Source organism: Salvelinus sp. IW2-2015, unplaced genomic scaffold (assembly GCF_002910315.2).
Source record: "Salvelinus sp. IW2-2015 unplaced genomic scaffold, ASM291031v2 Un_scaffold4617, whole genome shotgun sequence".
Classification (NCBI taxonomy): domain Eukaryota; kingdom Metazoa; phylum Chordata; class Actinopteri; order Salmoniformes; family Salmonidae; genus Salvelinus; species Salvelinus sp. IW2-2015.
In genome coordinates this window covers 32443-46582 of record NW_019945887.1, presented here as the reverse complement: position 1 = coordinate 46582, position 14140 = coordinate 32443, and the positions used below count along the sequence as shown (strand labels likewise).

At 41.0% G+C, this 14140-nt stretch overlaps 1 protein-coding gene across 2 annotated transcripts; it reads right to left on the bottom strand.

Moving 5' to 3' along the window:
- Positions 1-5376: 5376 nt before the first annotated feature.
- LOC112077487 (B-cell receptor CD22-like) lies at positions 5377-13271 on the bottom strand. Of its 2 annotated transcripts, XM_070441716.1 has the most exon segments (11): positions 5377-6555; positions 9312-9547; positions 9642-9696; positions 9807-9897; positions 10106-10369; positions 10601-10870; positions 11068-11322; positions 11484-11810; positions 12041-12253; positions 12417-12761; positions 13045-13271. In XM_070441716.1, coding segments are annotated over 11 exon segments (2193 nt in total). In that variant the 5' UTR covers positions 13100-13271; the 3' UTR covers positions 5377-6473.
- Positions 13272-14140: the final 869 nt, after the last annotated feature.

The window sequence follows — 14140 nt, the reverse complement described above, 5'->3', positions numbered from 1 at the left end:
GGGGGAAGAGAAGATACAGTGCCATTCGTTTTGTTATAAAGGCACTATACGACCCACCATCTGCGACCTGTATGCCCTAGTCGGCTGCCCTCGCTAACAATGTTCGGTCGTCAGACCACTGGCTCAAGGTCATCTACAAGGATATGCTAGGTAAGTGCCGCCTTATCTCAGTTCAATGGTCACGATGGCTACACCCACCCGCAGCACGCGCTCACAGCAGGTGGTAAATCTCACTGGATCATCCCTAAATGCCAAAACCTCATTTGGACGCCCTTTTCCTTCCCAGTTCTCTGCTGCCTGCGACTGGAAACGAATTGCCAAAAATCTCTGAAGTTGGGAGACTTTTATCTCTCCCTCAACAACTTTAAAAATCTGCACTATCGCGAGCAAGCTAACCGATCGCTGCAGCTGTACTAGTCCATCTGTAAAACTAACGCCACCCAATTTACCCTACCTCACCCCCCATACTGCTTTTATTTTATTTAACTTTTCTGCTCTTTTGCACACCAGTATCTCTTCTTGCACATCGATCATCTGATGATTTTCACTCCAATTGTTATCCTGCTAAATTGTAAATTATCGATTTTATTGCCATCCTCCTCGATGCTTTTGCAATACTATGTATATTAGATTTCTCTTTTTTCTACCATGTTATGACTATGTTTATGTTTACTCCATGTGTAACACTCGTGTTGTCTGTTCACACTGGGCTAGGCTTTTCTTGGCAGGTCGCAGTTGCAAATGAAATTGTTCTCAACTAGCCTACTGGGTTTAAATATAAGGTGAAATAAAAAATAAAAAAAATAAAAATGTATATAATTTTTTAAACCAAGAGGCAAAGAGTGCCTCCTTCGTGGCTCTCCAACACCAACTTCCAGTAGCTTCTGGTCTCCATCCAGGGACTGACAGGGTGAACAGCTGCTTAGCTTCAGAAGCAAGCCAGCAAGTGGGATGCAGGGTGGTAAATGCTGCTAACAGTTGCTGGTTCACATGGGACATTGTAAGTAAGCATTTCATGGTAAAGGTCTACACCTTCCATTAGATGTTCTTCTATTCTAACAAACCCATTCAATCACACTCCTCATCACCCCCCCCCAAGCTGCATCACAGTGCTACTGAAGGTTCTAGTGTTTCTAGACTAGGAGCTCCACCTAGTGGCATCTCAACATTAACTGCAGTGTTCTAGACTAGAGTTCTCCCTACTGGCATCCAACATTACTGCAAGTGTTCTAGACTAGAGTTCTCCCTACTGGCATCTCAACATTACTGCAGTGTATCTAGACTAGCGCTCTCCCTACTGGCATCTCAACATTATACTGGCAGTGTTCTAGACTAGAGCTCCACCTACGTGGCTGATCTCAACATTACCTGCAGTGTTTAGACTAGAGTTCTCCCTACTGGCATCCACACATTAACTGCAGTGGTTCTAGACTAGAGTTCTCCCCTACTGGCATCTCACAACATACTGCAGTGTACTAGAGTAGCGTTTCTCCCTACTGGCATCTCAGCATACGCGTGTTCTGATCTAGAGTTCTCCTACCTGGCATCTCAAACATTACTGCAGTGTTCTAGAACTAGAGCTTCGCCTACTGGGCATCTCAACATTAACTTGCAGTGGTTCTAGACTAGAGTTCCCTACTGCATCTCACAACATATACTGCAGTGGTTCTAGACTAGAGTTCTCCATACTGGCAATCTCAACATTACTGCAGTGTTCTAGACTAGAGCCTTCTCCCTACTGGCATCCAACATTAACTGCAAGTGGTTCGATCTAGAGTTCTTTCCCTAACTGGCATCTCAACCATACTGCAGTGTTCTAGACTCGAGTTTCCCCTACTACACCATCTCAACATTACTGCACCATCCTAATAATAATGTCCTCAATAATGTTGGACTAATAACAACATAACAAACTGACATTACATCAGATAGAATGGTGAAACACAACACTGGCTACTTGACAAAGTCACATTAATCACACAAACACTGATGTCTGTAGTAATAGAACATGCGGCATTGTCAGCTAACTGCTCAGACAAGTTTCCAGGTAGCTGTTTATACATGTACAAAACTACAAGGGTCTGAAAGACCTCTGGATGACCTCTACTAATCCCTAGGTACTGACTCAGGAATGTGTGAAGGACCACAGGGATGTCTGACAAAGGGTTTTATTGTGACCACAACAAGGCCCTCCGGTTCACTTTGGGTTCTTATACAACAGGGTTTCTAGGAGGAAAGAGATACATGGAAATAGAATGAAACCTCTCCAGCTGCTTCTTACCCGTTGTGCTTTTTGTCCCTTCCTGCCTCCCGTCCAGGATGAGAACATCATGCAGTCCATGCATCTGTTCAACAACGTCATTTAGTGACACTTCCTGTGGGTGTGGCCTATCAGAAGGGACGCCCATATTTAACCCCACTGCCCCCGCCCCATGTTCTATCCCATAATCAGACTCAATGGGGCTGTCAGGGGGGTAAACGATACCTCTCCATTGGATATCCACTCTCCTATCCACCCCCAACCCCTCTCTTCCTACCTGGGAAAGTTTGACACTAGTTAGGGGGTCAAGAAACATATGACATCACATTCTCACTAAACAATGATGTATTCTATTCTCTAACTACTAGTTGGACAAAATGGTGGATATTCATCTAAGGACAAAGGCTTGAAATCAAGAAATAATCTGAACTTGTTAACTGTGAGATGTAATATTATCAATCATGGAACATTCCGGTATGTTCCATCTTTCTGTGTTCCGGAGTGGAACGCCCTCGCTGTGGAACTACCTTCAACTCTCCAAACATCCATAATGTCATATTGTGTCTGCATGATGTGTTTTAAAATGGCAATAAATAATATTTCATGTAACAGGACATTGCTCCTTCTGAAAGTGTCTGTGTTTATTTTGTACTGATGATGATGATGATGATGAAGGTGATAATACCACTATTGCTACAACCAATGTAAATGTATTATTTGTAGTTACTATATGTACTGTAAAGTACAAGAGGTGAGATGTTGAAAGCTTTCCATTTTCTCTCCACTGAAGATACTGTTATAACGGGGTGAAAACATGACAATGAAGTTTATTGTTAAAAGTATATTTAAAAAAATGTCACAACACAGTTTACAAAAAAAAAGATTTGATAAAAGCATTAAGAAACGTTGCATCAAGCAGAACTCTTTCCTGGACATGTGAGCAAAAGTCTCCCAAAGTTTGATGATTGTTTCAGAAACATAACATAAAAAAATACATAATTATATAAAATGCTTCGGAAAGTTTCAGACCCCTGACTTTTTTCAAATGTTGTTACATTACACCCTCTTCTAAAATAGATTAAATAAAATGTATTCTCAATCAAACCACACTATACACATAATGACAAAACAAATAAAGGGTTTTTAAAAAGGTTTGCAAATTTATTAAATAAAAAACAGAAATATCTTTAGATAAGTATTCAGACAATTTCTTTGAGACCCGAAATTGAACTCAGCTGCATCTTGTTTCTATAAATCACCTTGAGATGTTTCTACAACTTGTTGGAGTCCACCTGTGGTAAATTCAATTGACTGGACATGATTTGGAAAGGCACACACCTTCTATATGGTCCCACAGTTGACAGTGCACGTCAGAGCAAAAATCATGAGGTCGAGGAATTGTCCTCTAGAACTCAGAGACAGGATTGTACTGAGGCACAGATCTGGGGAAGGGTACCAAAACATTTCGCAGTTTTGAAGGTCCAAGAACACAGTGGCCTCCATCATTCTTAAATAGAAGATGTTTGAACACCCAGACTCTTCCTAGAGCTGGCCGCCCGACAAAACTGATCAATCGGGGAGAAGGTCCATGGTCAGCGAGGTGACTCTGACAGAGCTCCAGAGTTCCTCTGTGGAGATGGGAGAGCCTTCCAGAAGGACAGCCAACTTTGCAGCACTCCACCATCAGGCCTTTATGGTAGGTGGCCAGACGGAAGCCAATGGCACATGAAAGCTGCTTGGAAGCTCAAAGTCACGTAGCAAAGACTCTCAGACCATGAGAAACAAGATTATTCTGGTCTGATGAAATCAAGATTAAACTCTTTGGCCTGAATGCCAAGCGTCACGTCTGAAGGAAACCTGGCACCATCCCTACGGTGAAGCACGGTGGTGGCAGCATCATGCTGTGGGGATGTTTTTCAGCGGCAGGGCCTGCGAGACTAGTCAGGATAGAGGGAAATATGAACAGAGAAAAGTACAGAGAGATCCATGATGAAAACCAGCTCCAGAGGGCTCAGGACCTCAGACTGGGGCGAAGGTTCAACCTTCCAATAGGACAAGGACCCTAAGCACACAGCCAAGACAACGCAGGAGTGGCTTTCGGGAGAAATCTCTGAATGTCCTTGAGTGGCCCAGCCAGAGCCCAGACCTGAAAATATCTGTGCAGCGACACTCCCCATCCAACATGACCAAGCTTGAGAAGATCTMCAGATAAGAATGGGAGAAACTCCCTAAATACAGGTGTGCCAAGCTTGTAGCATCATACCCAAGAAGACTCAAGGCTGTAATCGCTGCCAAAGGTGCTTCGATCGGCCAACATCCGGTGAAATTGCAGAGCGCCAAATTCAAAAACAGAAATACTCATTATAAAAATTCATGAAACATACAAGTGTTATACATCGGTTTAAAGATAAACTTCTCGTTAATCCAACCACTGTGTCAGATTTCAAAAAGACTGTACGGCGAAAGTAAACCATGCGATGATCTGAAAACAGCACCCAGCAGACAAATCATTACAAACAGTAACCAGCCAAGTAGACGAGTAACACAAGTCAGAAATAGCGATAAAATTAATCACTTACCTTTGATGATCTTCATATGGTTACACTCACAAAACTCCCAGTTACCCAATAAATGTTTGTTTTGTTCGATAATATCCCTCTTTATGTCCAAAAACCTCAGTTTTGCTGGTGCATTTTGTTCAGTATTCCATTGGAACAAAGCGCGGTCACAAAAGACAGACGAAAAATCAAAAAAGTATCATAAAGGTTCGTAGAAACATGTCAAACGATGTTTATAATCAATCCTCAAGTTGTTTTTGTCATAAATAATCCATAATATTTCAACCGGACAAAAGCTTCATCAGTAGAAAAGGAGAAACAAGAAAGGCACGCTCCCGGTCACGCGCTGGCTTCATGTCTGGAAATGTCCAATGTCCACTCATTGAAAGTGCTGTTTCTCCCTCATTTTTCAGAGTAAAAGCCTGAAACAATGCCTAAAGACTGGCCACATGTTGTAGAAGGCATAGAGATCGTGAACTGCATCATAAGTCTTTGTATGGTGGATAGGCTTTCAATGGAAAAACAGACATTTCAAAATAAAGGCACTTCTTGGATTGATTTGCCTCAGTTTTTCGCCTGCCATATCAGTTCTGTTATACTCACAGACATTATTTTAACAGTTTTGGAAACTTTAGAGTGTTTTCTAATTATATGCATATCATAGCTTCTGGACCTGAGTAGCAGGCAGTTTACTTTGGGCACGCTTTTCATCCAAAATTCCGAATGCTGCCCCCTACCCTAGTGAGGTTAAAGGGTCTGAATACTTATGTAAATGTGATATTGCAGTTTTTTGTATTTGCAAAATTTTCTAATAACCTTTTTTGCTTCATCATTATTGGGTTTTGTGTGGAGATTGATGAGGAAAGAAAACAATTTCATCAATTTGAGAATAAGCTTGTCACATCACAAAATGTGGAAAGAGTCAAGGGGTCTGAATACTTTACGAATGCACTATAAAATATAACTGGAACTCAAGGTTGCCTACGTCAGAAATAAAAAAAATTAAATATATTTTTCAGTTGAAAAATCTTGTAAGGTCCCTTTCTTATTCATCATTGTTTCAAAGTTATAACTGACCCTAGATCAGAACTCTGACTCTAAGTTTGAATAGAGTAGTCCTGTGGCTCCGTTGGTACAGCATGACGCATTGGTTCCATTCCTGCTGGGACTTCCCATACGAAAAGTATTTTCAAACATGACTGTAATGACGGTGAATTTGGATAAAAGTGTCTACTAGATGGCATATATTATTAAATACTATTATAAACTGGGTAGTTTGGTTCATGGATGCTGATTGGCTGAAACAGCATTTCAGAAGTCTATACTGTATATCAGACAATATACCACGGGTATGACGTAAAAAGACTTGTTGGCCACATACCACATACCACAAACCCTGAGGTGCCTTATTTTAAACTGGTTACCAATGTACTTAGACCAGTAAATACAAATTTAAATACCCATGGTATACGGTCTGGTATACCACGCCTTTCAGCTAATCAGCATTCACGGCTCAAACCATCTGGTTTATAATGGTCAATATTCCACACCTCCATAGGCATTATATCACTTAGTTTAAATATGCAGGTCCAGATATACAAGGTTTTTGTCAAACTTGTTCTTTTCAGGTCTTCTTCTTTCTGGGTTTGTTGTATTCATGTCTTCTTGGTTCTGGGTTTGTTGACTGTCCTGTAGAGAACAGAGGGGTCCTCCTCAGATGCTTGTGTTGCTGCTGGTCTGAAGAGAGAAACAGAAATGAAACAAAGGCTACATCCCAAATGGTGGCACCCTATACCTTTTATAATGCACTACCTTTGACCAGGGCCTGTGGGGCTCACTAAATAGGGAATAGGATGCCATTTGGAAAACAGAAGAACATTTCCTAAAAACCATCATCATGTAGACATGTCATAGTAATTGTATTGAGATGTCCATTGTTGGGTTGGTAGATTAAGGAAATTACATCACTAGTGGTCACTAGGGGTCAACTGACATCTACAATAAGCAGCAGCATATGAATGACCTTATTGCAGAATATGGTCATCGGGTGGCAGCAGTGAGGCGGTTACATTTCACAACAGCTTATTGCACATCCTCGTCCTGTTTCTGGTCTTGAGGCATGAATTACCTTAATGCAGAATATGCATTATTGATGACATCATCAGTGTCTACTCCTCCAATGGGCATATGGCCGTGACTACATATGAGAACACCGACGTTCGGAACACGTAATTGTTATCTAATTTAAAAGTAAGAATAATAGCCTAATACAAATACTGTACACAATAAAGAAAATTAATTACGGATCAACATCCCAGCGTTGGTCAAAGCTCAGAACGCTTATGTTCTTGATCTGACTAATCGCGCCTCTTTGTGAACGAGTGGAATTATGAACAGTGTTTTTTTTGTTACGTTCTCCTGCGTCCCCCGGATTTGCTTCCCTGATTTGACTTTTTACCAGCACATTCACCATTTTCTCAGAAAGATAATAATTCCCCTTCTAGCGGCACAGGCCGAGGGCGACGTGAAACTAACTACCCCAGGCCGCAGGTTGCTCTGCTAATAGTGTGTTTGCGAGATATCGGACAAAAGACCATTTTTAAAACCGTCCCGCCGTGTCTAAAGATATCCCCCATTCAAAAAATAACTCTCAGAGAATGAGTGCAGAGCTGGTAAATAGTCTCTTATAGATACATACTGTATTAATCCAAAATGAAATCTAGAATCGGCTCCCTATTTCGCAWCAAAGCATCCTTCACTCATGCGGCCAAACATACCCTCGTAAAACTGACCATCCTACCGATCCTCGACTTCGGCGATGTCATTTACAAAATAGCCTCCAACACTCTACTCAAGAAATTGGATGCAGTCTATCACAGTGCCATCCATTTTGTCACCAAAGCCCCATATACTACCCACCACTGCGACCTGTATGCTCTCGTTGGCTGGCCCTCGCTTCATACTTGTCGCCAAACCCACTGGCTACAGGTTATCTACAAGTATCTGCTTGGTAAAGCCCCGCCTTATCTCAGCTCACTGGTCACCATAGCAGCACCCACCCGTAGCAAGCGCTCCAGCAGGTATATCACACTGGTCACCCCCAAACCCAATTCCTCCTTTGGTCGTCTTTTCTTCCAGTTCTCTGCTGCCAATGACTGGAACAAACTACAAAAATCACTGAAGCTGGATACTCATATCTCCCTCACTAGCTTTTTAAGCACCAGCTGTCAGAGCAGCTCACAGATCACTGCACCTGTACATAGCCCATCTGTAAATATCCCATCCAACTACCTCATCTCCACACAATATTTATTTATTTATCTTGCTCCTTTGCACCCCAGCATCTCTACTTGCACATTCATCTTCTGCACATCTACCATTCCAGTGTTTAACTGCTATATTGTAATTACTTAGGCCTCCATGGCCTATMTATTACCTTACCTCCCTTATCTTACCTCATTTGTACTGTATATACACTTCTCTTTTTTTTCTACTGTAATATTGACTATGTTTGATTATTCCATGTGTAACGCTGTGTTGTTGTATGTGTCAAACTGCTTTGCTTTATCTTGGCCAGGTCGCAGTTGTAAATGAGAACTTGTTCTCAACTAGCCTACCTGGTTAAATAAAGGTGAAATAAAAATTAAATAAAATGTCAGTCAGGTTGGAGTATAGCTGCAGCAGACATTTCTATTGCAGTAACATTGAAGGGGTCTGGTTAGTATTACTTAGCCTGCTAGAAGGATGAAGTTAGAAGCTAACGTTAAACAGAGCCTACTTCAGCAGGAGTAAACCATACACTACTAAGTCCTTTACAGAGAGTAGAATACTGAGACAGACAGTGATGTGGCGATCAGTGGAGAGGCTGAGGCAGGCTGCAATGCAGGTAGAAGTAAAGGAGACAGAGAGCGAGAGGAAGCAAGCAGAGGGAGAGGTTTTTACAGATGTTCCCAAACTTGGAGTCGGGGCCCATGTGGGGTCCCCTGATGAAACTCTGTACTGATCTAATCAAACACTTCAGGAACATAAAACATATATGTTTCAATATGAACATCTCCACAGCACCTATCTTCACTATAGTKCTACATTATAATACTATCAACATGCAAACACAGTTCTAGAAATGTCACAGGTTTCTGTTTCTTCTGTGATTAGTGTGTCAGTGTGAATCATTTCCCATATTTCCTCCCTTTCAGATCTATAACATTACAACTGAATAGCTAATAGGCTATGTATTGGTAGATGGACTGAGGTGAAATAACCCACAGCAGCCAAGGTCATAATGGCCGGGGACATTTTTGCTTGTTTTTGCTGTTTTCCAAAAACTATTTTTAATTGTGTAGAAATGCAGTAAATGAGATTCAACTTTCCAACCCCCACCCCACCCCCCCATCCAGATTTGGTTGTAAACAAGCAAACTTCTCCTTTAATGCTGTGTGTTCACAATGTTCTAGTATTGACTACATGTTGTTGTAATGGCAGAATATGCTCACTGGGTGGCAGAACTGGGGAGGTTGAATTTCACAGCAGCATATTGGACATCTTGGTCCTGTTTCTGTGGTTGAGGCAGCTGGACGGTGGAGTACAGAGGTACTTCCTGGTTTTTGGAGCGAGAGAAGTGGACGCTGGCATAGTGAACGTCATCCTGGTCGTCTGTGCCTGCTGTCTGTGCTGCAGTAGGGGTCATGGCCATGCCTGAGATGTTGTCATACACTGGACTAGAGTCTCCCTGATGGAGAGAGAGGACAGACAACATGAGGAGTGGAAAAGTTTGACAAAGCAATACACAGTCATCACAGTCATCTTCTGATTCTAACACTCACCTGTCCATCATCTGCTGTATCTCTTGTGACAGAGGGGGATTTGGAGGACTTCTTCCTGTTTTGCACATTCATGAATAAATTAATTAATTAATTAATGAAGCTAACAACAAATCAGAGTGCTACATTTAAATAATAAACAACATAAAAATATGCATTTTCACTCACCTGAACCACATGAGTCCAGAGAGACAGAGGATGAGAACCAGAACAACCACTATGATTCCTACAGCTGCAGACAGAACTGAGGTTTGTTTCCCTATAATAAAATATGGATGATATGAGTACATTGCATGATATAATAAACTCAAAATAAACTTAATTACAGGACATTTATGCAGTACTTGTTAAGGGATCTTATAACCCAATGTATAGTTATAAACTAAGGTGTAATAAGAGAAAGTATAATTATTAACATTAGATTGAAACATGTAGTTTTGTATTAAGTATTGAAGATGTAACTTTACCTGCTACAATGATCATCAGAGCTGTAGAGTTCATAGATCCTCTTCCATTCTGGGCCTCACAGTAYTATTCTCCTCTGTCCTCAGAGKTGATGTTAGTGATGCTGTAACTCTGTRCRGATGCTTTTGGTGAGMTTACATTCTTCTTGTACCAGGTGTATTTGTCCACAGGTGGGTTGGCATCACTGCTGCAGGTCAGAGTCACTGAACTGCCCTCCACTATTTCACCAGAGGGACTGACTGACATTGAGGTGTTCTTTGGGCCATCTGGTAAAAGAGTATGTGCCAGATTATTAAGACAGTAGTTATATTACAACTTCACATTACATGTAATGTCCAAATAAAATTTTCAAAATTAAATTCTCAGAGAACCATCTAAAACTATCACTTACACAAAACATGAACAAGAACACATTTAGAGATGCTTAACGACTACTTAATTTCATTACTACGTTTTTGCAACCTTAGCTTTCGAACACTGAGCTGTACTTTACTCACACTTCACATCCATGTTTATGGTCCTAGACCTTTCTGTCCCCAACTCATTCTGGGCCTCACAGTAGTACTCTCCAGTGTCAGATGACTGGATTTGACTGAAGACATGCTGTGGTCCTGTCATACTCTGATAGTCACCTCCATTCTTCTTGTACCACCAGGTGTAACTCTGCACAGGTGGTTTGGCATCACTGCTGCACGTCAGAGTCACTGAACTGCCCTCCACTATTTCACCAGAGGGACTGACTGACACTGAGGTGTTCTTTGGTTTATCTGATGTAAAAGACAGTGGATTTAGTAAGAGTAGAAATTAGATCAGGTAAAAATATTTTATAAACTTTTCCACACAAGGACTTTTAGATTCACCCTCTTGTTGAAGATGATCAATTCAGGTATCATTGGAGCTAATATCTGTCACTAAAATGTTACTGTAATATACCGAACAAAAGATTTAAACCCCATGTACTTACATGTGACAGTGAGAGTCTCTTCAGCAGAGGGGAGATCCTCATGGCCTTCTACAGCACAGGAGTATCTGCCTGTATCCTCACTGCTGACTGAGAACAGGATATAGACAGGAGAGTAGGTGTTTCTGTTTGGTATAGGCTGTCCATTCTTATACCAACTGTAGGCTGTGATGGGGTCCAGTGTACATTTGGTTCTACATGTCAGTGTGACTCTCTCCCCCTCTGACACAGATGTAGGATCCATCTCCAACACAACATCTAGAATAAAATGAAATAAACCATTAATATCCTCCTATATATGTCCTCTTATGTGAAATATTACACTTGGTATTTTTCCATCAGATACCACTACTGTGTCTGGATTGACTGCCCTTAATAAGGTAATTACAGTAATAGATGTGAGATGAGTGACAGATTACCRGTGACAGTCAGGGAGACAGGTGAGCCAGWAAACTTTCCTCCAGATGTTATGAATCTGAACCTGTACCCAGCAGAGTCACTCAATCTCAGGTCTGTGATTCTCAGGGTACAGTCACTCTCCTTATCCCCAAGGTACTCTATATGACCCTCATACCCTGGTACTGAGCTCAGATCTTCAGCCTCCATACCAGACCATTTAGTAAACCAGAAAGCTCTTTTGATCTCATGATAACTGGGATATGTGTAAGAGCAGGATATGTCCACTGTTGACCCCTTCAAGGCACAGATACTCTGATGGGTGTAAGTCACACTCCAACACTTCTTACCTGAAACACAAGTAGATAACAGAACACATTTTATAAATCTTTAATTACAATATCTACCAGTATACACTGATGTTGTTTATAAAGTAGAAGAACACTAGTTAAATAGTTTACAGTAGTGACAACCATAATTATTAAATAATGATCCATATTTACTGATTCATTGACATTAGTCTCACAACAAAAACAAAATTGTATTTATCTGAAATGTTTATAAAAATGTCTAGACTCACACACTGCAGGAGAGTGGTGATCCTCATGGCCTTTTACAGCACAGGAGTAACTGTCTGCATCACTAWAGTAGTCTGAGTACAGGCTGGAAGTGTCCTCCTTTACTTTGTGTCCGTTCTTGTACCAGATGTAGGTGGGGTTGTCAGTCAGAGTACAGGTGGTGCTACAGGTCAGTGTCTTGTACCGATATCGACCAGTCACCTTCACCTGAAGACCTGGAGAATAAACAATATCACTGTAAATCCCTTTATCACTGACTTATCACTCTAATACAAAGATGGAAGAAATCCTATGTTATACAGACTATAATACAAACCAAGACAATGTTCCTGAACTAAATGGAATTCAACAGTTTAACTATATTGAATGTAACTGTACCTGTHACAGACAGAGTGACTCCAGGATTGCCAGTATATCTCCCTCCAGTCTGATCTTTTTTTAATCTGAACTTGTACGTAGCTGAGTCACTCTCTCTCAGGTCTCTGACTGTCAGTGTGTGACCATTCTTCTTATCTCCACGGTACGTCACACGACCTTTGTAGTCTGGGTCATCACTCAGACTCACAGGTTTTCCCTCAGCATCATTTTTATTGAACCAGAAGGTTGTTGTGACTGTACCACTGGGATATGTGTAAGAGCAGGACATCTCCACTGTTGACCCCTTCAAGACACAGATACTCTGAGTGGTGTAAGTCACACTCCAGCCATTCTTTCCCAGTACCACTGAACAGTAGCGGAACACAACACAATGGTATCAGAATAAAGACAAGGCCAATTGGCTCACACTGAAAGTAGGGTTTGTCCACACTTTGTTGCCATAGTTGCAGAGTTGAGTGTGAATGGAAACCACAGAAAAGCATCACTCAATGAGGTGTGAAAGATAACTATTTAAGTGAAGRGGAGACTCCTAACAGAACACACCAGAATAACATTACGATTCTTATCCTTTTAGAAATGTCTGTAGATTGATAAACAGAGCAACTAAAAGATAAGAATGAGACCATACCTGCTACAGACCAGAGAAAGACCACCAACACACTTCCTGCTGTTCTCAAGGCCATTGTTGCATCTCCCACCCTGCAGTCTTAGAAACATAAACAACAACTCACTCTATAGCTGGTGAATAACTCCACCTGATACATTGAAGTAGAAACTGTAAATGGGGTACAGGGCCTCATTACTGAAAATGAACCAGGCTCATATTGTGTTGTGTTGTATTGTGTTATATGGTTGTCTATGTGAATACTGTCTGTCTGTAAGTCTATTGCACAATGTATGTAATGTGTGTGATGTGTTGCATGTCTATCTACATCTTTCTATTGAAGATGACATGTTATATGATGCAAAAAATTCATAATGGATGCAATAAAGTCAATCATCGTCATCAACAACAACAACCACTTATTGAACAGATCTGTGGTACTGTACACACTTTCTTTCTGCATTGATTGTTCTTGTTACGCTTGTTGTTTGTGGAAGAAGTGGACCAAGGTGCAGCGTGGTAAACGTACATCATCAATTTATTGAATGAACACCAAAAACAAGAGAGAATAACCGACACGTAAAGTTCTGTAGCGCACAGCAACTAACCAAAAACAATATAACAACGACAAAAATGAACGTAAAGCTACGTAGTGCTCGCAGGCCACTACACATAGACAAGATCCCACAACATAGGAGGGAAAAGGCTGCCTAAGTATGATTCCCAATCAGAGACAACGATAGAGAGCTGCCTCTGATTGGGAACCACACCCGGCCAAACACAAAGAAATAGAAAACATAGAAAGAAAGAAACTACAATGCCCACCCTAGTCACACCCTGGCCTAACCAAAATAGAGAATAAAAACCTCTCTATGGCCAGGGCGTGACAGTTCTGAAGCTGTTTTATTCTCAGAACCCCAAATATAGGAGGATACATATTATTTTTTATGTATGGTGAGGTCTCTTGTGAGTAAGAATATCATTGTACTGTATTTGAATAAATATGTCAAAAAAACTAAACCTTTAACCTTGAATAATTATTTGAGATCTGGGGCAGAATCTTGTATACCTTGCTATTACTGGTATTCTCTACTGATACATTTCAAAAACATGCCAATGA